This window comes from Pinus tabuliformis, chromosome J, assembly GCF_031772625.1.
Source record: "Pinus tabuliformis cultivar Carrire ecotype Pingquan chromosome J, CPIR1, whole genome shotgun sequence".
Classification (NCBI taxonomy): domain Eukaryota; kingdom Viridiplantae; phylum Streptophyta; class Pinopsida; order Pinales; family Pinaceae; genus Pinus; species Pinus tabuliformis.
The window spans coordinates 1,026,624,371-1,026,648,791 of record NC_142295.1 but is presented as its reverse complement, the minus strand read 5'-3'; the positions used below and the strand labels follow the sequence as shown (position 1 = coordinate 1,026,648,791).

General features: G+C 37.9%; 1 protein-coding gene across 1 annotated transcript in view; it reads right to left on the bottom strand.

The window, feature by feature from the left end:
- Nucleotides 1–1,974: 1,974 nt before the first annotated feature.
- LOC149230357 (DNA polymerase V family) overlaps nt 1,975–24,421 on the bottom strand; it is a 148,996-nt gene continuing 126,549 nt past the window's right edge. Inside the window, exons 4-7 of the mRNA XM_089378951.1 lie at nt 5,786–6,013; nt 4,163–5,341; nt 3,609–3,881; nt 1,975–3,510 (exon numbers count right to left, since the gene is read on the bottom strand). Coding sequence (XP_089235077.1) covers nt 2,251–3,510; nt 3,609–3,881; nt 4,163–5,341; nt 5,786–6,013 — 2,940 coding nt within the window. The 3' untranslated portion in view covers nt 1,975–2,250. The remainder of the gene's footprint in view (nt 3,511–3,608; nt 3,882–4,162; nt 5,342–5,785; nt 6,014–24,421) is intronic.

Below are 24,421 nucleotides of genomic sequence, written 5' to 3'. Positions count from 1 at the left end.
AAGCTTTCCCCTTGTGAGGTTTTGGCCCTGGCTTGGAGAGCGTACATCTTGTGTTATTTTGTTTCTTTGTGATTTTCATGTACATTTTGGCAATTGCTTGATGCAAAAGAACAAAACATAATAATAAAATGCCAACAAACACCCACAAGTAATTATCATGAAAGAGAAACAAACCTAATATGCCTACACCTTGGTTTCTCAATGACACAATGTTTAATCTTCAATTCTTTCAAAGACAGCTAAGGTGCACTTAATCTTCTTGCTCCAATAAAAATGCAGTGGAGACATCAGCCAAAAAGGGATTAAGTGAACACTTCATAACACAGCATCAACATTCATCCTTTTCCAGCATTTTTCTTGCAACACTCGTTACGTCCACTGTTATGCAATCAATCTTATATTCATTGTCGTGTTGAATAACTTCCTTATTGATAGGGTTCCATTATGTCATGTTGTTACAGATCTTTAAATCTCGTAGTTGAATAACTTCCTTTACCGACATTGGAGTGGATGGCCTTTGGGCCCTTCTTTTGATTTTAGATTCACTTAAAGTGGATCGCCATTTCATCATTATAGCTTTTTAAACTCAATTGAGTTGACCGAATTGACCACAAACCATTTCAACCTGGCTCTCTATTCACTTTGGTGACCATGTGGTCCCAAACCAGTCCAACTCGACCAAATTCATACCTACACAGCAGAGTCAACCTCATTCTAGTGCAATTTTGAAGGCAAAGTTAATATATATTTTTTCGGTTGTCAATCAACGATTTGTAGTAGGGCTAGTAGCTTGTAGCATGTTCTATGGACTCTACAGATTATTTAGAACCTCATTGATTACGTATTTTGTTTCTAATATGTATATTGCACTCGATGTCAATTTGATATATCCATCCTTGCATTGTATATACATAAGCAGACTTTGCGATGTTTAGAATTATAAGCTAAAAATAAATAAATATATTCTTTAATTAAAATCATTCAGCCATTGCATAATTTATCTTTAAATGTTTAGAATTTTAAGCTCAAAATCTTATAAATATATTTTTTAATTAATATTTTAATTATTTTTTTAGTAAACCAAATCATTAAATTCAAATTACCTAAAAGAGTGATGGCAGAATCCGACCCTTGACCAATTGTAAAGGTAAGTCTGAATTTTGAATTTTTAGACGTTGAGATGTAGTTGGTTAATGAGATTGAATCTCCCCTCAACTTTTTAAAAGTGAGATTGCAGAGTCCGACCCTTAACCAATTGTAAAGTTAAGTCTGAATTTTGAATTTTATGACGTTGAGATGTAGTTGGTTAATGAGATTGAATCTCCCTTGCATCATTTTGACTCAAAGTTTCCCCGGTCCTTGGCTGCTTGCACACATCTCAAGGGAAATATCTCATGTGTCGATCACTTGTGCTATTTCCGTAGATCTCTTAAATTGTTAACAGCGTACGATCACTAGGAACACCCTCCTGTTACTGAAAACTGGGAAAGCACCAGTCCAAACAGAGTAATTAGCAGTGACCTTAGGCTCATAGTTATTTCATAGAAGCGCAGATTTATGAGATAACAGCACTCCATCCCAATTTCAACCTTTCTATAGCTGTTCGAGTACTCATTTTTTGCTTTAAAGTTCTCTTTGCTCTGAAAAATAAGGCTGTCAATGAAAGAAATTAGTCCCATCGACCTCTTATAGTCAATCACAAGTTAAAACAATCAACTTTAAAAAATAAGACGAGACAATTCTTTTGCAAAAATTTGAAAATAATAATACATTTTTATAAAACATAAGCAAGATTTTATATTTCCTATACAAATAAAGTAATCCACAGACCAGATACAAAGCCCCCTCCTGTAAGCAAGGAATAATATAAATTCTCATTACTGTAACAAAGAGGTGATGCCAAATTACACTAGGAATTTGTCTACGAGAATTTTTGTAACTGCTACATGACTAGTGGCAATATTAAAACCAGACAAAGCAAAAACATTATGCTTTCCTTTCAATTCATTACTAAATTCTATGACATGGATCATATCAGTAATCCACAATTATGTGCTAGTCCAAAAAGCAAATAACCATTACAAAGAATTTCTCGAGAATGATAAACTAATTATGAATGAAATATCTTTAACAAAGATACCTTTCATTCTATACACGTACTAGCCCATAACCAAAAAGGTCCTGTTCTCGGGCGTAAAAGCTCATTTTTTACTCTCAAAATCACTTTTTACCAATAAACAGGTAAAAACCTCAGCTTAACTCTACCAAATTTTTATAAGGTCGGAACAGATCTCCTAATTGAGATTCACATGAAGAATGTTTGAGCAATTTTGCAAAGGACTTCTCCAATTTCAGTAGTGATAAAGCTTTGGCGATTCTCATGCAGAACTGACGAGCTTCAGACCGATGTGAAGCCTTTTTGGCTGGTTTTTGCAAAAAATGTTGAACCAACTCAGATAGAGAAGGTAAATGCACCTTCAGAAATTGCAAATTGTGTGAGCTATCCTTACCAGAAGAAAGCTCTGTAGACTTGCCTAACCAAGGTCTTATAAGTGTATCCATAAGTAACAAAGCTTCAAATTGTAAGAACTCTGATCTAGCATTTCGACATTTCTCAATAAGCATTCCAAAGGATGAAATGCCTACCCAGGGATGGCGTCTGAACACCTCCTTCAAAAAACCTCCTTTTAGTCGGCATTTTTTGTTGACAAAAAAATCTTCTAATGACTTGAGGAAAATTTCTGAAACCTTCTTTAGCTCAGTTTCATTAGAATTGCCATGTATAACCTTCAAAAGCCAGAAAGCACAAATCTGAGACAAGGACTGGACCTTTTTCGCTTTAGACCGAGATGCAGACTTTAGAACCTTTTCAAAAAGATCCTGCAGTAGTGACAGGTCCACTTCTGGACCTTTGGGATACTCTTTTGCTTTACAAATTTTCCGCTGTATGATAACACCAAGCCGGTCAGCAAATTGTTCATTGCCTTCAATCGAAGATGAACTAACAAAAGCTTGCAGCAAGTATGAATAAACAGTCAAAACAAGGGGTTTGCTTGAATTCCTTTGCAAATAGTACTCCAGAAGGGAGAGGACTCTTAGCTTAAAGTTCTTCAATTGTGTTTGGGCAGTATCACTGCCACCTGCATTCTTTTTCTCCTTCAACATCTGCACCAAATGTGCATCCATTCTGAACATAGCATCATCATCAAAATCACTATCCGAGTCTTCAGAGCCCCCAGAGACTCCAGGCTCCTTCCTTGTCTTCTTGTCAACAGTTAGGCTGGTCTTAACCTTGCTATCCTGTTCCAGAATATCATCTGTATTTTCATCATTCTCAGATTCCTCTATTTCATCATCACTTTCAGACTCTTCAATGTCTATTAGGTCTTCCTCATCACTGTCCTCAACAACTGCAGGTTTGTGTCGAGATGGTTTCAAATCCTTCTTTACAATCCGAAGCATATTCATGAGTCCTGACTCTGTTATACTGTCACAAAAACATTTAAAAACCTGCATTACAACAAAGAAAAAAATCAGCTCTCCCAAACAACCAAAAAAAATAAACCAGAAGTTCAGGTACCATACTCAACATTCATTATGTTAGCTACCTGCTCAACAGCCGCACGTACAGGTGCCGGGGAGTGAGGTAGCAAAGAAAGCAATGCATCTACTAGTACATCCATTAATGCAGGTGTTTCATTCTCGTCATCATTGCTTTCAACAAGCTCAATAACATTCCCAAAGGCCTTATTGCAGCATATCAGAAGTTCAGCAGCTGTTTCACAAATCTCCCCAGGCCTAAGGGGAATCTCAAGTAACAACTGTATAAGTAAAAAGCGCATTGCTTGCATTTTGCTGAGATTAGATTCACCCTTACAAGCCTATGATGGAAAGAAGAGTATTAGAGAGAGTGACCACACACGAAACAAACAAAATCATGAACATAAGGGAAACAAAAATTATTGAAGACAACAATAAAAAGAAGAATCTTGTTTCTGATGAGAACTAGCAATTTTACTCTCAAACCGAAAGAACAAACTAATTATGGGGCAAAACAAACTGAAAGAGCAGAAAGGGCACTAATTATGTATTTGATATGATAAGTTAAACCTCTTCACATTCAGAAAAGAAAGAAAAACAGCTAATTCATGAACCAACTTACAGCTCGGAAAAGCTGTGCTTCTGCATTATGCAGCTTGTGGAATGTATCTTCATCATCCTTGTTCAAAGGCCAAAATAAGAAGACGGATGGAATATTCTGCAATGTCCCCAGGAAGCACATCATATATGCTCCTAAATCATTGGATTCCAGGGGACTCACCTCATGCTGCATACTTTCGTTCAACTCTGTGTGTTTATGTGAAATCATAAAGTTCTGTGCATCCACTAATAAATGTTGCATATGCTCAATGCAAAGCCTTCTTACGCGAGCAGAGGCAGGCTTCTTTGGCCACTTTAACTTCTCTAGCAATTCAAAGGAAGTTACTTCAATACCAAGAGATGCTGTAAAGAGTCCCTGCACAGTAAGAAACTTCAATATTTCCTTTTGAAGTGGAAATTTTGCAGCAGGATCTAGAGCAGAATTCTTTGAAAGATTATACAGAGAATCTACTATCCATGACCTGAGAACATCATCTGAATCTTTGGCTTCTTCTGAAAAATTCTGAGTGTCCTCACCCACAGACTTGACACCAACACCCAACATTTCATCATCTTCCTCTGTGAGAGATTTATCAAGACTACTCTCATTTAACTGAGTAGGAGTTCCTTCTAAAAACAAGCCAGTCAATTTCTGGCCAAATAATAAGCACCCTGCTTTTGTAACAAATTTACTGACCAATTTTCTGATTGTCTGTGTTCTAGAAATGTTATCAAACTTTCCATTACTGTTTTGCTGTAAGGCTATAACAACTGTTGCTCGATGCTCATCATCATTTTCACACCAATTTACTATTTCCTGCAGACAGTGCTGAGCGGATTTATACAAGTGACTATCCTTGGCTGACAGAATATCTAGTAAACAATGGACAAACTTATATGAAACAACAATCTGAACACATGATGCAGGTATCCTTTGAAGAAGCATAAGAAAAATATCAATTGCTAAATGTTTTCGATCATGAGATGATGACAGGAGTGATCCTTCAACTACAACTTCCCAAAAACTAGAAAGCCTCCTTGCAAGATTTTTTTCCGGACTGTTGCGTTTTTTGCTTTTCTTTGTTTTCTTAGAAGAGTGAGATGAGGTTGCATCCTCGCTGACCACTGCCAGGTCTGCAAACAAAATGTCTACTAGAACTTGCCAGACCGAATGAACTCGAGGATGACAGCAGGATGTTTCCTGCAATGCAAAAAAAAAACAAAATAAAATTACAAGTGCAATCACTAAGTAATATTTGAACTGAACCATATCTTAAACCATCTTCCCTACTACAAGATAAGTGAGGACAAACCTACCAACTAATTTGAGATAAATGATGACCCACCCATGTCCATCACCATGGTTTTCCTACCACCCCAAGAGAAGTGAGGACAAACCTACCAAGCAACTTGAGAGAAACAAATGACCCACCCATGTCCATCACCAGGACTTTCCTACTGCAAGGCAAGTGAGGACCTCTAAATCCCAGGCAAACATGAAAAATATTGGAGTTAAGGACTTTCTACTCCGAGTGAGGAGTGAGACCCTGGGTTTGGCATTGGAAAACACTCCACACAATGCCCTCATACCACCCCGCATCAAGCAAGACACCAATAAGCAGTAAGACTGCCAACTTAAGATTACCTTCAATGCAGGAACCAGAAGCAGCATATGCTGTGGTGTAAATAGTTCACTCGGATTGCATGCATGTGATAGCATTTTACATAAATTTCTCATCTCCAATGGGAGCTTGTCACAAAGCTTCAAAGCTAACAATAATGCATCTGGATTTCCACTCTCCGGAACTTTCTTCAACCAATCCTTCAGAAGTGGAGCCTCCAATATGCCAGTTAAAAGCACATTTATATGTACCTGAAAAATTAGACAATCACCTCAATAAAAAACAAATCCAATTAGATCTACACCCCTAACATTTATGTGGATAAAATCAGAAAATGTGGAAGAGACCATGGCAAGTTTGATGGAGACTGTAAATGCAGACAATAAATGTCAACTAAATAAGGACAACACAGTAATGTTACAGAAAAACATCATAGATATCTTCATCATAACATGGGATCCGTAAAATAATTAAAATATTTTAGAAGACATTACAAAACAAATATAATAAGATAATTGAAAACAAAAACAAACAGGGGAGAGGAAATATAAGAAAAAATAAAATAAAAAAACGCATTCCCTGGTTTTAGTCACATTCTACTTGGCATAACTAAAGCGCTGGGTACCTTAAAGCACCAATTTCAGAGATTCTATTAATCAAAATTAGTATAATGTACCTAATACACTCAAACATTCCTTCAAAAGACATCCTTGTCATCTTTAGGATTTATAAATTAACATTTTATAGCTGGCACCAGATTCCACATGTATGCTACTGATATAGAATCAAAACCGAAATGCCTTTCCCATTTGTGGCCACAAATATTTTCACAGATGGCTGTGGACATGACAAAAGTAACTAGTTGTAAGTTGCAATGTTATGTGTATTATCTCAGTGGATTTATTACCAAGGGTCCAGAACATAACTTATGGACAGCCGAAAAAATATCATGAAACTAAAAGAAATATGAAAAAAACATTTTTTCAATTTTATAAACATCTAAAGCAACAACAACATCTCATAAACACATCTTACATAAATATGAAAATAAAACTGATATATAAGATGTATAAAATTTCAAGTGGTACATGACACATCAATAGTAAAATATGATATCCATCGACAGTCGTAAGTCCTGACAGGATGCTACAGAATCACATCAAACAAAAATCAATGCATCTCATGAGATGAATCATGGCAATGAAAAAAGTGGATCTCCCCTTGTTTGCCTGATGAAAAATGGTCATTGTATCCCCACATCTCAATCCCCTAACTCACTTTTGCAAAATGAGGGTTAAAACTTAAAAGACCAAGAGTCCAGCTATAAGGCAAGACTGATACAGGCAGGGCTATAATGTCCATTGACTCGTGATAATTGCTCGAATTATTGTGAAATTTCGACCATTATCACAATAATTACCGCCAATATTATTGTCTTGGTGAATGACTCACCATATATCGTGATACAGGAGATAATATCGCCAATAAATGTACACTTCTAACCTTTGAAGTAGATCTGCATTATGCATAGATACACCGGGATCCCCGCTTGGGAAAGTCAGTTACTGAAGCACAAAGGATGAGCTGATCATTCAACTTGAATATGCATGCATCCTAGGTGGTGCGGAATGCAAGAACTGTATTTGGGAATAACATTAACTCCAAGACTGCAAATTAATTTATCACCCACAAAATCTTGATGTCTTGAAAAGTTACTTCTGCTAGCCAAACTTCATAACAACATATATTGCTGCATTTGTGCAAATATAGCATTTGACATGGCAGAGCCAGCAAATTGGAAGCAATGATTGTACACTTCGCTGCCAATCCTACAGTGACCATTGTAGTTTTGTCTAAATGGACTTTCTTATAGGCCTCCCAACCATCCAACATAATAATGACGTAGTGTTTTTACAGTTGATAGGTTCTCCAAAATGGCATTACTTGTGCCACACCACAAGAACAGTTCTGCATAAGAAGAAACAAAGCTCTTATCTAACCAAGGTGGGTACATTTGGGATTCATTCCACCGTATCAAAATAGAGATTTCTGGCTTCATTGTGAGAAAAGTTCAATAAGAGGCTTTAGATGTCAACAATGTTGCATACTCAAACGGATGGCCAAACTGTAATGGTTATCAAAACCAGTGCATTTAGTATGCATGTATAATCATAAACATCTTTGAACTTGCGATGATAACTTGGATTTCAGAGAGCACCACTGTAATAAATCTCAAGACAACTATATCAAATGTACTCTATTTGATATCTTATCTCAATTCCAACATGCAACACAAATAGATGTGGCATGCTTTATAACCCTCACCACTGTCAGTTTACCTATTGCTCACCAGGTGTTCTACTTCGATGCAGAATACCCAGCAAGTATTTGCTGTGGACAGTTGACGCACATTGATCAGGCACACCACAGTAGGTGCATTACTTTGGAGGCACCTTATCGCTGTTGTATGCATGCATGCTGTCTTGGCGCACCAGAGTAGGTGCATCACTTTGGAGGCATCTTGTCGCTGTTGTATGCATGCATGCTGTCTTGAATTAGCCACTGTTCCAAACTTAGATAGACCCATATTTAGCAAGTTATTTTTAGCTTCGTAAAGCACTGGCTTTTCCATTTTTCGAAATATTGTTTCAGTTCAGTTTTAGGCATAATTTCCATATTTGAGAAAAGTGCATAAAAAAGTAGGTTTCTAGATTTACATTAGGGCACAATTTTCTCAGTAAGGAAGAACTCTATGCTAGGCAATTTTCTCATGCAGTTTGGTTGCACTCTTCCAGGCAGCAAGGGTTGGAGTTTTTGCATCTTCTAGAGAAGTCACACCACAGGGATGTAGTATTGTTATAAACCATTGCTTTCTTTGTGGGGTGCTTCACTGGCATAGTGAAACAGTTCGGCTTTTGAGCAGTTGCTTTGTAATTCTTCTTTGCATGTAATAAAGAGTGTGTGATTGACTTCCTGCAAATTCTTTTTGTTGTCCATACTTTCCAGAACAGTGTTCTATGAAGATTTATTCTATGTTACCGGATCCGCGGGGGTCAACAAAAGGAAACACAGATCCCCGCATCCGAACCGGATCCGTATCCAGATCTGCTTGGATCCATGTATGATCCGCGGGGGTCAACAAAAGGAAACACGGATCCCCGCATCCGAACCGGATCCAGATCAGCTTGGATCCGTGTATGATCCGCCGGTGTCGTTTCAGTGTCAAGCAGAACCTCGCCCTGTGTTTAGGAGCTGATTTAACCAATGTTTTACGACTCCGACTCGGCTGAGGATCGACTCCGACTCCGACTTCGACTCGGTAATGACTCGGCCGGCTCGATTTCAATGACTTGGTCGTTGTAAAAAATACATTAAATATTTATTTTTTTTTATAAAAAAACATAATTTTAAAGATTTTCATTCATGTTTCCAAACACACAGCATTATAATATAGATGGAAGACAACATATGATCAAAGTAGGCTCATGAACCAATCCATTATAACAAAATGGTACCCAATGGCAATACATAGTCAACTGTCATACATGATCAAAGACTCAAAACAAAATACAAATAACCAAGGAGGCTAGAAATGGCCTCTACAACAAAAGTAAACTGTGATGGTGACCAGACTCCAATACTAGTACTACTGGCTAGTAGCTACTGCCAGAGGAGCCAAGATCATCTCGACCAATCTCTGGATCATCATCATCAGAGTCAGACAAGGGGCCCCATGGCTCCTCCTCATCATCATCGTCTCCAACTGCAACTGTAGAAGTGGTGCCAGTACCACTAGCAGGCTGTGCAGCAGATGCAAGCTGAGATAGAGTAGATATGCGGCTGTGCTTCTGTCGTGGCTGAGCAGAGGAAGCACCTACAACTGGAGTCCTACTCCTTGCTAGCTGTGAGACTGAGGCTGGTGGATTGGGATCTCCATTCAACTGAACAGGCTGAAGTGGATGTTCAAGTTCATCAAGATCCTCATCAGGATCAAACTCTGGTGGACGACTCTCCACTACCCAATCTGATGTTGGATCAATGTCTTCCAACACAATGGGATCTGAATCAGGTCTTTTGTTCAGCAATTGGTTCCGTCTGAGCCGAAGGTTGTATTGGACAAAAACTAGATCATTCAACCGTTTTTGCTCCAAACGGTTTCTCTTCTTTGTGTGAATCCTCTCAAAGATAGACCAATTGCGCTCACACCCAGATGCATTGCAAGTTTGACTCAAAATACGAATTGCAAACCTTTGCAATTGAGGGCACTGGCCACCAAAGGCCTCCCACCATTGTGCTGCAAAAAACATAGGAGTGTAATGAATTATGAGTTAGATGAAGGCTGAAGCTCAACAAAATTACAAATTATATCTAACTTTCAAATTATAAATGATTTAACAAACTTTAGTCTTTAATAAAAAAAGTAAAACTGTAAAACCATTAAGAAATTGAAAATTGAAATTTTTGTTTACCTGGCTCATCTGCTTCTCTTGCAATCTTTGCTAGGTTCTTCCCAAAGGTACCTGTTGCATTGCTGAAGGATGTGACCTGTTGATGTATCTCCAGCTGATCAGACTCCGATGGGATCATGCGTTCAATGCAATCAACCAGTCCATCTCTGACCTCCCCCCTCAAAGCTCCTGACTCCTTAGCTTTATAATGATACCGTGGGTTCAAAAAATACCCAGCTGCATGTATAGGGCGATGGAGTTGATTGTTCCATCTTTCATCAATGATTGCCCAAATGGGCCCATACTTTGCCACTCTATCCTTGTATGCTGTCTTTATTTGCTCCTTTGCTTGATCCATAGCCTCATAAATGAAGCCCATAGCCAACCTTTCCCCATCCACCAACCGCAACACCTTAACTAGTGGCTCAGCAAGCTTCACAATCTCTGCTACCTTTCTCCAAAAAGTTTCATCATGGACTTTCCTTTTCAATTCTTTGCCTTCTGGTTTGTTAGACCAATTGCTTTGATTCCATTCATCACTGGAAAACATCTTTTGCAAGTTTCTATGTTGGGAAAGCATAGATTGCAATGTCAAAAAATGTGTAGCAAATCTAGTGATGGCAGGCCTAATAATATCCTTGCCTCCAGTGTGTTTCCTCATGAGACTCAAAACTAGTGTATGATTGTAGATAAATTTTGTTATGCTTTTGGCATTATCTACAGTGTTTCTGACCCAATCTAATTTTCCAATATCCTCAAGCATGAGGTCTATGCAATGTGCAGCGCATGGGGTCCAAAAGATGGTCTTGTGTTTTTCCTCTAACAGTTTACCAGCAAGAACATAGTTAGAGGCATTGTCTGTGATGATTTGAACAACATTAGCCACCCCCACATCCTCAATAACCTCATCCAATAGCTGAAACAACAAGTGGCCATCTTTTACCTTATCAGATGCATCAACTGATTTTAAAAACATGGTTCCCTGTGGGCAGAAGACAAGAAAGTTTATGATGGTACAGTTTCTTTGATCAGTCCATCCATCTGACATGATGGTACACCCTGTTCTTGCCCATGAGTCCCTGAACTCTTGCAAATACTCATTAATGGATTGAATTTCTTTCTGCAAACGAAACCCCCTTAGCTCTTGCATAGTAGGGCCTTTGAAGCCTTTTCCAGCAGCATGTATGGCATCAAACATAGGCTCATAATATGGTGAACGAGCAGCATTAAAGGGGATATCAGCATCATACCACCATCTAGCTATGTAGTCACAAGCAGTCTCCCTCAATTCTTTCTTCCAATGGTCATCTAAAGTGGGCTGAATTTGACCTTTACTAACTTCAGGACCATGTGCATCTGATGGAGAGGAGGGAGTGAAATAACTTTTGATAGTCACATCACCCTTTGTCAAATTCATTCTACCCTTTCCCTTATCTTGAACAGAACCAAAAGAGGGAGGAACATAACGGAAAGGGTTGGATGCCTTAGTTTGAGGGATAGAGGAAGAACCCTCAAAATCATAGCGGGGGTTGGTAGCCATCATTCTTTGTATCTCCCTCTTCCTCCCAATTTCAGCCTGTATCTCTTTTTGCCTAGCCTTATCTTCTTTAAATTTCTCAAAGCTGGCCAACAAATTCTTTCTAATCTCCTCAATTTCTGATGAGGGACATGCGGTAATTTGGCCTTTATTCCCTGCCAAGTGTTGTTTCAGCCTATTAATCCCCCCAGGACCTTCCTTAATTTTCCTATGGCAAAATTTGCAATGCATCTGACTATCAACCATTTCAACATATGCCCAAGCAGGATCTTTTGCTCTAGGTGCCATTTTTTGACTAGGAAAACAATCTGAAAATGAAAAAAAAAAAAAAAATTGATTCAATGTTCATTTATTTGACAAAAAACACTCTCTAAGCTTTCTTGATATGCACCTAAAATTTACTAAGCAAAAACAAATTTATAGAGGTGGAAAAAAATACCTCCAGGCACAAACTGCCTCCTCAAGCTTGCTCCAAGAATCAGCTCCTCAATGCTGCTCCAAATGGCTGCCCAAGAAGCTCCTCACTCCAGCTACAATGCTCCTCCAAGACTCCTCACTGCTGCTCCAAAACAAGCTCAAGAACTGCTCACTAATTCTCAAAGAAGACTCTCACTCAAATGCATAAGACTGCTGTGAGTGAATGAGAGCATTTGGCTGTCTTAAATAGGGTTTGGGAGGGGGAAATGGACCCCAAAAGCATTTAACAAATTACAATTACCCTTTAGAATCCATTAACTGCATTTAACTTTTGCAAAAATCACATAAAAAGTGAAATTTTATTAGCTGTTACGCTGCCCAGCCGTCCCTACATTGACTCGACAGAGTCATAACGGACCCGGCCGGGTTGACCGAGTCACATATGACTCGGCCGAGTCATATGTGACTCGGTCAACCGAGCTGGGTTTCCAACCGTTTCATTGCCCAGGCCATCGACTCGGTTCGACTCGGCCAAGTCGGAGTCGATTCGGCCGTTTTGTAAAACAGTGGATTTAACTGGTTTGGTGGCAGATTCGGTGGTTTTGGAGACGGAATGGGCGTTGACAGCGCACTGCGGGAGGTTGCCTGGTCGAGCACCATGAGACGTCGCATGGTTGGGGTGGCAACACAGCACACGAGGTAGTGTGGTCGGGGTGTCAGCAGCACATCACACCATGGGCAGCACAACAATTTCATTTCATTTCAATTGTTGGGGTTGTGGGCAACACAACGATGGTGACGCCGGCTGGAGGGGGCTTAGGCATGGGTGGCAAGTTGTTTTATTACGTTTTTTTAATTTATATTAATATTGTCCATGCAATTTTAATTAATTTTTTATTACATTCAATATATAATATTATTAATATTTCAATTACATTAATTTATTTATAATGTTAATTATAAATCAATATTAAATATTAAATATTAACATTATTATTTAATATAATATTAAATATTAATATATTTAATCTATATTTATAATATTAATGTATATTATAAATTAAATATTATTAATATTTAATTTATACACGTTTAATTTATTAATGTGTAATTTATAATTTTAAAAACATATATTTAATTTATATATAGTTTTAATTATAGTTTTATTAATATTTAATTTATATTGATGTTTAATTTATAGTTTTATATATTAATTAATTAATGTTTAATTTTAGATTAAAAAACATATATTGCTACTTGTGTATGGTTTTAATTTATATCTAATTATAAAGACCCATCACTACAGTGAAGGAACAAATATCAATAAAGACCCAAAATCTCTTTTGTGGTAGTATGTGGAAATTTTTGGCAAAAATGTTGGGGGTGGTTCATACAAATGGAGATGTAGTGAATGCAATAGCATTCCAAATGGCTCATACAATAGGTTTAAGGCCCATCTCACTGGGCAAACTAAAATAGGTGTGCTGGTATGCACCTACTTGATATTATCATATTAGTAGAGTGACCACTCATGAGGCACTCATTTTTGTATTACTACTATCATTTTTGTATGAGGCAACATGCATCATTTCAGTGTTTAGATTCATAAATTATCTAATGATTTAATTCTAATGTTGTGACTTAGTAATGGTTTTGATTTAGAACTATGTTTTTTAAAATATAAAAAATATTATATATTTTTTTTACTTGCCGTATCCTCACCGTATCCGGATCCTGGCTTTTCAAAAAAACAGCGAATCCGAATCCAGATCCGTATCCGTATCTTGGTAACTTAGGATTTATTAGTATAAAGTTTTCTGGTCTGATTTTCCACATTATGCAGTCTCTGTACTTTTGAATAGACAGATCAGAAAGTCCACTTTTTTGAGAGGTGTACCGTTTTCAGATTCATAGATATAGCTTTGATTCATGAAAGTACAGATCTGTGCACTTATGTCATAAAATTTAACATGGCATCAGGGCCAGGCATCTCAAATCTTCCCGGACCCGTGTATGGAGTGGGCTACTGCCTGTAACAGCGAGCTGTCCAGGGAATTCAAAGGTTGTGAGATCTCCAGTGATTGAAGCTGATCTGTACCTGAGACGAAGTGTTTGGACTTGTGAGAGGCTTATGGGTAAGATACCCATGAACTTCAATGACTAGAGTATTGTTTGTACCTATGAGAGATGTTTAGCACCTGTGATAGGTTGCTGATTTGTTTTATTCTAGCTGTTCTGTCCATTTAAGGTATGATTAAAAGTTATAGAAAATGACTAGTCTTGGGCAGTGAGAATGCTGAAAAGTTAGATGGAACTTTACACCTTGGAAGTGCAGCCTACTAATTTTGTTGGAGGTTGATCTTTGGTGTTTTGTGGAAGCTAAGGTTGCAGCTCCTACTGATCCCATGCAGATGGATGAACATCAAAATACACGAAAGAAAGAAAAAAAATTATCCTTGATTTTGTGAAGGGCCATTTGATGCCTAAAATTGCAAAGAAATCAGCTAAGGACATATATATGATGCATTGATCACTCTATCATAGTGTGAGTATTTCCCACAAGACGCTTCTGATGAACAAGCTTACCAGCTAGATACTTAAGAAAGGCCATTGAGTTGAGAAATCATCTTATTGTTATCAAGATGAAAGTTGAGGATGAGTTGGTACCCATAGCACTATATGGATTCTCTTTAGCTTGGGACCCTTTTGTTTGGGATGTTTGTGCTCATGAAAAGTTGCCCACATTTGAGGAAGCTTGGGATGATTTCATCCAAGAAGAGGCAATGCTAGAAACAATTTCAGCTACAGTGGAGGAGATCCAAATCCAAGTCCTTATCAGGGAGGTGAGAAAGGAGGACCCAAAGAAGAAAGATTCAGCTAAGTCACATTAAGTATTTCAAGTGCCACAAGATGAGCCATTGTGCACCTCTCTGTCCTAAGAAGAAGGTGGCTAATGGCAAGCAGCTGAGGTAGGAGTTTGCAAGGACTGTAGTAGTTTCAACCAGAATGGATGAATTAGCATCCAAGCTGGTACACTTTCTCCATCGTTTCATGCCTTTCCACTAAAAATTCTCTAGTGTAGACAGCTATGTGGATAGTGAAGCATCCAAACATATGGCTTTCAACAAGAAGGCTTTCCACAGACTTCAAAAGAAAGAAGGTGAGGTGCAATTGGGTGAAGATGCCACATATCCAATGATCAAAATGGGATTTGTCTCTTTATCCATGCCATCAGAAAATACTCTTTAGCTAGATGATGACTTCTATCTCCCTGATGATTAGGAAACATCTTTCAATTTCAGCTACAACAGAACTTAGGTGTGTGCCTGAGTTCAATCATCAGGAAGTTATTATCAAACATCACAGCCTTGAGCACTGTCGAGTTTTGACCAAGAGCGTCCCAAAAGACAGGCTCTCTTGAAAGACATGGTGCAAAAATTGCCAAATTTCAAGATCAATATGACAGAAGGGTGCAAGGGTTGTACACTAAGTAAGCATGCCAAGACTTATTTCCCAAGTGGCGAGCATAGATCAAAAAATATTCTTGATCTGCTTCATTTTCGATAGGTCCATAGGATTTTCCGTTGACAGATAACTTGCATTATAAAATCAATATATAAGATGTCAAGTGTTATAGCTCCAAATATCACCCTTAACATCAAGTGACACATAAGATATCAATATTGAATATGTTAGGATATTCCGACACATAGGAAATAGTTAAGTACAACTTGGTCTAGTATAGAGTTAGGTAAAGTGTGTTTCTTTACTATGTACATTTTGCAACTTACAATCCGACGGTCACGATATGTAGTGATCCGACGGTTCATTCTCTCCTCGGTATTACCGACACTTGATCCGTGGCTTAACACCCGATTGGTCCATGATCTCTATTTAAAGAGCATGGAGGGTCATTTGTAGGGTAATCCGTCTATGAGAGAAGCATATGTAAATTTTCATTCTTTTATTAATAAATTGCCTGAAGTGGCCGCGTTGGCTCAGGTCATGGACTGTTTCCCTCTTTGAGGGTTTTAACCACGTCAAAATATTGGTGTATTGATCTGTGATCTATTTGTGCGGTGTCCTTTGGTGTTCTGTCTGAGGAACTTACCCTGTAAATTCCTACATGGTATCAGAGCTATTTGAGGGCCGCGTCCGTTGGTGATCCAAATCTGAAACCGGTAGAACTGCATCCGACTACCGTTTCCTAGATCTACTGTTTCTGACTGCTTTCGGGCCGAGAGGACTGCTCTATTGTGTTGGGAGCATCTGTTCCAGTGAGGAACCCCTTTCGTTTCACGCGAAAAGGTTTCTGGTAGCCCTAGCTGCGTCATTTTTAAGATCTGGAGGTATACAGCGTTTATTTGCAGTTTACAGTTATTTTTCTCTCTGTTTATTTCGGTTTCGGTTTATTTAGCCTTTTTTATTACCGGATCTATACCTTTCATTTCTGTGTATGCTCTTTGCCCCGCGACTCTGTGCAATCTGGGCAAATCAGAAACAGAAAAGAAGAATTTTTTCTCATGCGTATGCTCTTTTCCGCTGCGCTTTAATGTGATCTCGGAAAATCAGAAACATTGAGAAAAATATTTAGTTTCCGGCTAAAGCTAACTTCGAGCCGCAAGGTTCGTTTTTGAAAATATCTAGTTTCCGGCTAAAGCTAACTTCGAACCACAAGGTTCGTTTTTTTTGTATGTCTGTGTTGGGTTTTGTGTTTATTGTTTTGTAGGGAAAAAGTGCTTTCTCAAAGCAAGCACGCAACCCAAAGCATCAACCCCCCCCCCCTCTCTCTCTCTCTCAAACTTTTTGTATAGCTCACTTAGTGCAAAGCTAATCTATGAGAGTAGAGGTCTTGGGTTCAAGTCTCCATTTTGTGGGGGCGGATTTTTCATTTCCTCACATTCCCGCACTTCGTTGGCGACTTCATCAAATTTTCTTCAAAAAGCCATAACTTCTTCATCCGGAAGCCGTTTTCAGAATCGTTTTTTTTTAAACAGCCTAATTTTTCGAAATCTTTCCATTGAAACACTTAGTTTCAGCATCTATAGCTTCAGCGTTTTTTTAAATGGAAAGTCCATGCCAAGTTATTCTTGACAGCACCAACTACTTCCAATGGTGGTCCTACATTGTGGATTTACTTAGAAGTAAAGGTCTTTACAGAATAGCCACAGGCCAAGAGACCAAACCAAAAGATGAAGACAAGGCAGCTAAATGGGAAAATAGGCAAGACCAAGCACGTGGGTTGATAGGGATGTCTATTTCTCCAGATCTTAGATTCCATATTGCAGAACTTGATACTCCTGATGAAGCAATGAAACAGATTACTAAAGTCTTTGGAATTAAAAATGAACTTAAAGCCCATCAACTTGAAAATGAATTGCTTACATTAGACCCCAATAATTTTTCTTGCATTGAAGATTTTTTGTCCAAGTTCAAGACCCTTAGACTTCTCTTGGAAGGTGTTAAGGTTAAGAAAGAAGATAGTAGTCTTATCTACTCCATTCTTACTAAATTGGGACCAGCGTATTCTGTGTTTGTTTCCACCTTCCATTCTACAACAGAAGCCTTCATTTCTCAAGGACAAACCTACAAGTCCCCTTCCTTTGATTCCTTTTGTGATTCTTTAATAAGAGAACAAGAAAAATTCTTACACCTTGGTCTTCTTCATCTTGGAAACTCTTCTAAGAAAGCGTTAGCCGCCCAGCAGCAACCAAATCCAAAGAATCCTGAGAAGTTGTATCCTAAAAAGAATGGTCCTAAACCAAACAAGGGTCCTAAGCAATTTCAGCGTCAAAATGAAAAATCATTTCAACAAAATGATAAGACAAATAAAAACAAAGGGAAGAAGACTGATAGACATTGCAACTTTTGTAATCGAGATGGCCACTTAGAATCCAAATGCTTTAAGAAGATGGAAGCCTTGGAAGCAGCAATGAAGAAGCATAACATCCATTTGGAGCAATCTTCAACTTCAACTTCATCTTCAGGAATGGCACTTTCTGCATGTGGTTGTCAAGCATCTCGTCTGGCTATGCACTAAATGTATCTTCTTCTTCTCATTCTCATGAGTGGCTCATTGATTCTGGAGCTTCTTATCACATGGCCAAAAACAAAGCCATGTTTTCTTCTTTAAATGATTGTAACACCAAAAATATATATGTTGGTGATGATAGATCTCTTAGTGTTGTAGGGACTGGAACTGTTCATCTAGACAATGGTCAGTTTAATGATGTATTATGTGTTCCAACCTTATCCTGCAACCTTCTATCTGTATATCAAATAACCCATTCAGGTGAAGGTAAAATAGTTGAATTTTCACCTCACGATGTTGTAATTAAGGACCTAAGAGATCCTAGACAGATTTTAGCTACTGGCATTGCTGATGATTCTACAAGGTTGTATAAGTTTCACAACTTTGGGTCATCAAATCTTCCCTCAGTATTTGTTGCTCATAATGATGAAGTGAGCAAACTTTGGCATGAGCGATTTGGTCACTTAAACTATCGCTCTCTTCAGAATCTATGTAAAGAAAATATGGTGACAGGTCTTCCAATGGTATCTTGCAGAGATGGTGTTTGTTCCGGATGTGTACTCGGAAAACATCATCGGGACAGTTTTGAAAAACGTGCCTCTTGGCACGCCTCAGCCCCTTTACAGCTCGTGCATAGTGATTTTTGTGGTCCACTTCCAGTTGCTTCATTCTCTGGCTACAAGTATTTCTTAACTTTCATTGATGATTTCTCCAGACGCACTGGGTATACTTCTTAAAACTCAAGAGTGAAGTATTTAACATGTTCTTGGCCTTTAAGGCCTTTGTTGAAAAACAATCTGGACATCAAATTCTTAAGCTAAGATCTGATAATGGCGGAGAATATGTTAAAAACACATTCATCAACTTTTGCACTGAGAATGGAATTCAAATGCAACATACTGTTCCATATACTCCACAACAAAATGGTGTAGCTGAGAGGAAGAATCGCACCTTAAAGGAAATGGCTAATTGTATGCTTCAATCTAAAGGACTTAGTCTTAATTATTGGGCAAAAGCAATTAACTGTGCAAATTACATAATAAATCGCACTCCTACTAAGGTTTTAAAGAATATCACTCCAGAAGAAGCATGGAGCTCAATCAAACCAGATGTAAGTCACTTTCGTGTTTTTGGAAGTGAAGCATGGGCCCATATTCCAGATGAGAAACATAAAGCTTTAGAACCTAAGAGTGAAAAATGTATTTTTGTTGGATATTCTGAAGATGTCAAAGGATATAGACTTATTCCACTTAAGTCCAAAAATGTTATCATTAGAAGAGATGTAAAGTTTGCTGAAAATGTATTGGCCTGCGAGCCTAGTTCGGCGGATGTGCCACCTCTCCCTATCTCTTCTACTTTTGAAAATATTTCTTCTTCAGATGATGAAAGCGAGGATGAAAATCCTCCCCCACCTTCTCAGGATCCTCCTTCAACTCCTCAGCTTCCAAAATGGCTTCGTGCTACTCGGGATGCAGCAGGTGATCTTGCCGGTGATCCTACAGATCAGCGACGTACACGTTCTCAGTTCGAGAGAGCCTCTTCTTTACTAGCTCAAGCTTCAGTGAATTATGATCCTGACACCTTTGCAGAAGCTTCAGGCCATCCAGATTGGGAAGCAGCTATGAATGAAGAATATCATTCATTATTGGCAAATGATACATGGGATCTTGTTCCTTTACCAAAGGGACGAAAACTTGTTAGATGCAAATGGGTTTACAGAACCAAGTATGGACCAGATGGGAAAGTTGATAAACATAAAGCTCGTCTTGTTGCTAAGGGTTTTTCACAAGTTGAAGGCATTGACTACACTGAAACCTTCTCCCCTGTTGCCAAAATGAACTCTATCCGCCTTGTTCTTTCCCTTGCTGCTTCTTTCAAATGGGAAGTCCATCAGATGGATGTTAAATCCGCCTTCTTGCATGGGGACTTGCATGAAGAAATCTATATGGAACAACCTATTGGCTTTATACAAACAGACTCCAGCCTTGTATGTCGGCTTAAGAAAACCGTTTATGGTCTCAAGCAAGCTCCTCGAGCTTGGTATGCCAAAAAGGATAACTTTCTCTTAGAATCTGGCTTCTCTAGGTGTCATTCTGACAATACTGTCTACACCAAGAAAGTGGGCAAGTCTCTTATCATTCTTGTTCTTTATGTTGATGATCTTATCCTGACTGGTAGTGATCCCAACCTTATAAACCATGTGAAGTCTAGCCTTAAAAGGAAGTTTGAAATGACAGACTTAGGACACTTACATTATTTTCTCGGTCTTCAAGTCTTGCAATCCAAGGAAGGTATTTCCCTTTCTCAGTCCAAGTATGCCTGTGATATTCTACGCCATTTTCACATGGAAGACTGTAAGCCAGCCCCTTCTCCCTTTCAGACTGGAGTCAAACTTTCAGTCACTTGTACTTCTCCTGAAGTTGATGCTACCTTATATCGTCAACTTGTAGGAAAACTTTTGTATCTAACCCATACTCGTCTTGACCTTTCCTTTGTTGTTGGCCTTGTTGCTCGGTTTATGCAAAACCCACGTGAAAGTCATTGGAAAGCAACTAAAAGAATACTTCGTTATGTTCGAGGTTATGTGTTCACTCTTGGTTCAGGACCTATTACATGGGCTTGCAAGAAACAAGGTGCCATTTCTCTTTCTTCAGCAGAAGCAGAGTATCGTGGTGCTGTAGAAGCTAGTAAGGAAGCCTTGTGGCTTCGTCAGATCCTGTCAGAGTTTGGCTTTCAGCAGTAGCATCCGACTACACTTTGGTGTGATAATCAAAGTGCCATTCAGCTATGCAAAAATCCAATCCAACATCAGCGCAGCAAACACATTGAACTGCACATGCACTTCATCAGAAAGCTCATTCACGACCATGTTCTTGAAGTGCAATATTGTTCAACAGATGATCAGGTTGCAGACATCTTTACAAAGGCTCTCACAGAGGCGAAGTTCACTAAACTTCGATTTATGGTTGGAGTTCAGGAAGTTGTCACTAAGGGGGGATAGGCTCTAGTACCTCCTTCCTTCTCCTATTGTGTCATATTTGTAAATCCTTCAATCCTATCCCAAGTTGTTCTTAAGGGGGGATGTTAGGATATTCCGACACATAGGAAATAGTTAAGTACAACTTGGTCTAGTATAGAGTTAGGTATAGAGTTAGGTAAAGTGTGTTTCTTTACTATGTACATTTTGTAACTTACAATCCGACGGTCACGATATGTAGTGATCCGAGGGTTCATTCTCTCCTCGGTATTACCCACACTTGATCTGTGGCTTAACACCCGATTGGTCCATGATCTCTATTTAAAGAGCATGGAGGGTCATTTGTAGGGTAATCCGTCTATGAGAGAAGCATATGTAAATTTTCATTCTTTTATTAATAAATTGCCTGAAGTGGCCGCGTTGGCTCAGGCTGTGGACTGTTTCCCTCTTTGAGGGTTTTAACCACGTCAAAATACTGGTGTATTGATCTGTGATCTGTTTGTGAGCGGTGTCCTTTGGTGTCTTGTCTGAGGAACTTACCCTCTAAATTCCTACAGAGTATGATATTTGTCCTGAGTCATAAGATCTAATAAAATGATACAAAATCATATCAAAACAAAAATAAATTATCTCATGAGAAGAATCATGGAAATGAAAACAATGAATTTCCCCTTGTTTGCTTGATGGAAAATGGTTACAGCATCCTCAGCAATGTTATCAAAACTGGACCAAAAGATTGGTTGAGCAAAAAATCCATAAAATATTCAAATTTTGAAAAGAACATATAATTCATGTGCATCCATATGAATCCAAATTACTATACACAAATATACAAAAATTTTCATGTATAAAGCAAGGGTGCATATAAACCAAAATATGACCAAGTGCAATCCATCTCTGGATCAAAATAGATCAAAAGAGAGGCTCTAAATGGCCTCCAAAATCCAAAAAAACCATGCTACAACAAATACCTACATAACATCAAAACCATTGCCTATATTGATATCCTCCTCATCAAGATCACGCTCTAAGCATTAAAATAAGATAGAAAAAGATTAACATCCTAATCAATGATTTTGCTTGAGTGAAGTGTGCATTTTTAGGGTCATGAAGGAGGAGCTCAACAATCCCGCCACCAACATCAGGTCATATAGAGGGCTTGGTGATCTTCACTAAATGTTCGTTCCATACCCTCATACATCACAAAATTCAGTAGAAACTTTGAAATCCCGCTAATACAAAAACCCTAAAAACTGTTAAGTTTACTGGATTTTGAGTGGGATCTAAAATTCTACTTTCTCCATAACAAATCCAACGAGGTTGGAACTACACTCAAACATCTTGAGCCAATTAATGGTGATGTTAAAATTTAAGTAAAAGAATGAAAATGAAAGATAAAGGAAAATGTCACTTTTACTTTAAGAATTTAATATTACTATTAACTACTAGGGTATGTATCACATGAGTTGAATCATGGGAAATGAAAACAATAGATTTCCCCTTGTTTACTTGATTGGATATAGTCAAAATATCCTCACAGCTCAATCCCCTAACTCACTTTTAAAAAATTAGGGTTAAAAGAAAAAATGGGTAATAACTTGAAATTGACAGAGATAGAGCGACAATTCCAAAATTATCGTGATAATTTCAAAAGTGCAAATTATCGCGATACTTACTACTAATATTATCATCGAGGTTGATTTTGACAATATTATCGCAATAATTCCAATATTATCGTGATAAGTGTGCAATACTAGTTTTAAGCATAATTAGTACCATATTGTTTGTTGTTTTGCTTTTCCACATTATGCAGTATTTGTAATTTCGATTCTTGAAAATACAGATGTGTATGACGTATAAAATTTAACAACCACAACCACATTGCATGTGCAAAGAGTCTCTCATTAGCTAAGGCAATTTGTGGAAAAATTTACATAATATAATGTTATGAATATAAAATACATAAAAAAATATTATAAACAACATAAATAATAAATCATCGTAATAATAATTAATTAAGTAATAATTAGTATTGAAGAGGCATGTCTAAGGGGACATGACCGTTCATGAAGGGGCACCTACCTAGGTATATAAGAAGGCTCTCAATTGTAACGATCACATCTCATATCAACTATATATATATATATATATATATATATATATATATATATATTTTCTCAATGGATTCCTTCATGTACCAAGTGTTTTGAATATTATTGCAAAGTACGAATTTTGTTTGCTATATTGGTATTAGAGCATTCCTCCGAGTATATGAACTTTGTTTGTTACATTGGTATCAGAGTTGTTTGATCCTCTGGCCGCTCAACTGTTGCACAGGGCCAGTCTGATCCAGCCTTTGGCCATCAACTCTTTGTCAACCCTGTTGTCGTCGCAATTGAAGTGTTTCACAACAAAAAGTTTGGAGCTTCTCCATTTTTCAAGATCATCATCAAGCCTTTGGCCATATAAAAAAAAAAGTGTCAAAATATATATATATATATAGATATACATATATATAAAGAAAACAAAAATTAGAAAAAAGAGTTAAAAAACACACAAAAAACAAACAAAAAGACTTACAGTCGTCAACTTCCGAGAGCCAGTCCACCTGTTTACCGCAGGGTCTTCTCCTACATCATTGTCCAAATACACTATCGCAGCCTCAACAACTGTGTCACTTATATCTTTGTCATCATTGTTCCTTCTATTCTCCTTTGCGGCTGACTGCAGTTGTTTCATCCTATTTTGCTACATCAGTCTGTCAACCTTGCTCCTTAGCCATCGTGTTTGTGTTGCCCCCTCATTGAGCATGTCACTTGTTCCAAGCGTGGCCAAGTCTCTAGTCGTCGCTCTCGTTCATGCTTCACCTATTCGAATCTCCACATACGATTAATATAAGAATATTGTAGTTATAAATATAACTTATGTATAAAACAATAAAAAAAAAGGCTCTTTTAAAGTAATCGAGTTATAAAACGAATTATTAAGGCTTTCAAGGTTATTGAAAAAGAAAAGGGTTATTTTTCACTCTAAGTTCAAGTATCACTCACATGTCATTTGGCAAAATCATTGATGAACACATAAGGTAGTCAATCTCTGAAGGAAACATGGAATCAATTGTTGCAGAAAAAATAATGAATTATAATTTGCAAAAGAAGAAAGAAATTATAAGTTCCATAAATAAGTCTACGTTTTGGACCAAATGTCTGTCTTGTAGAACAGAACTTGAGTATTTGTCGATTTTTAAAA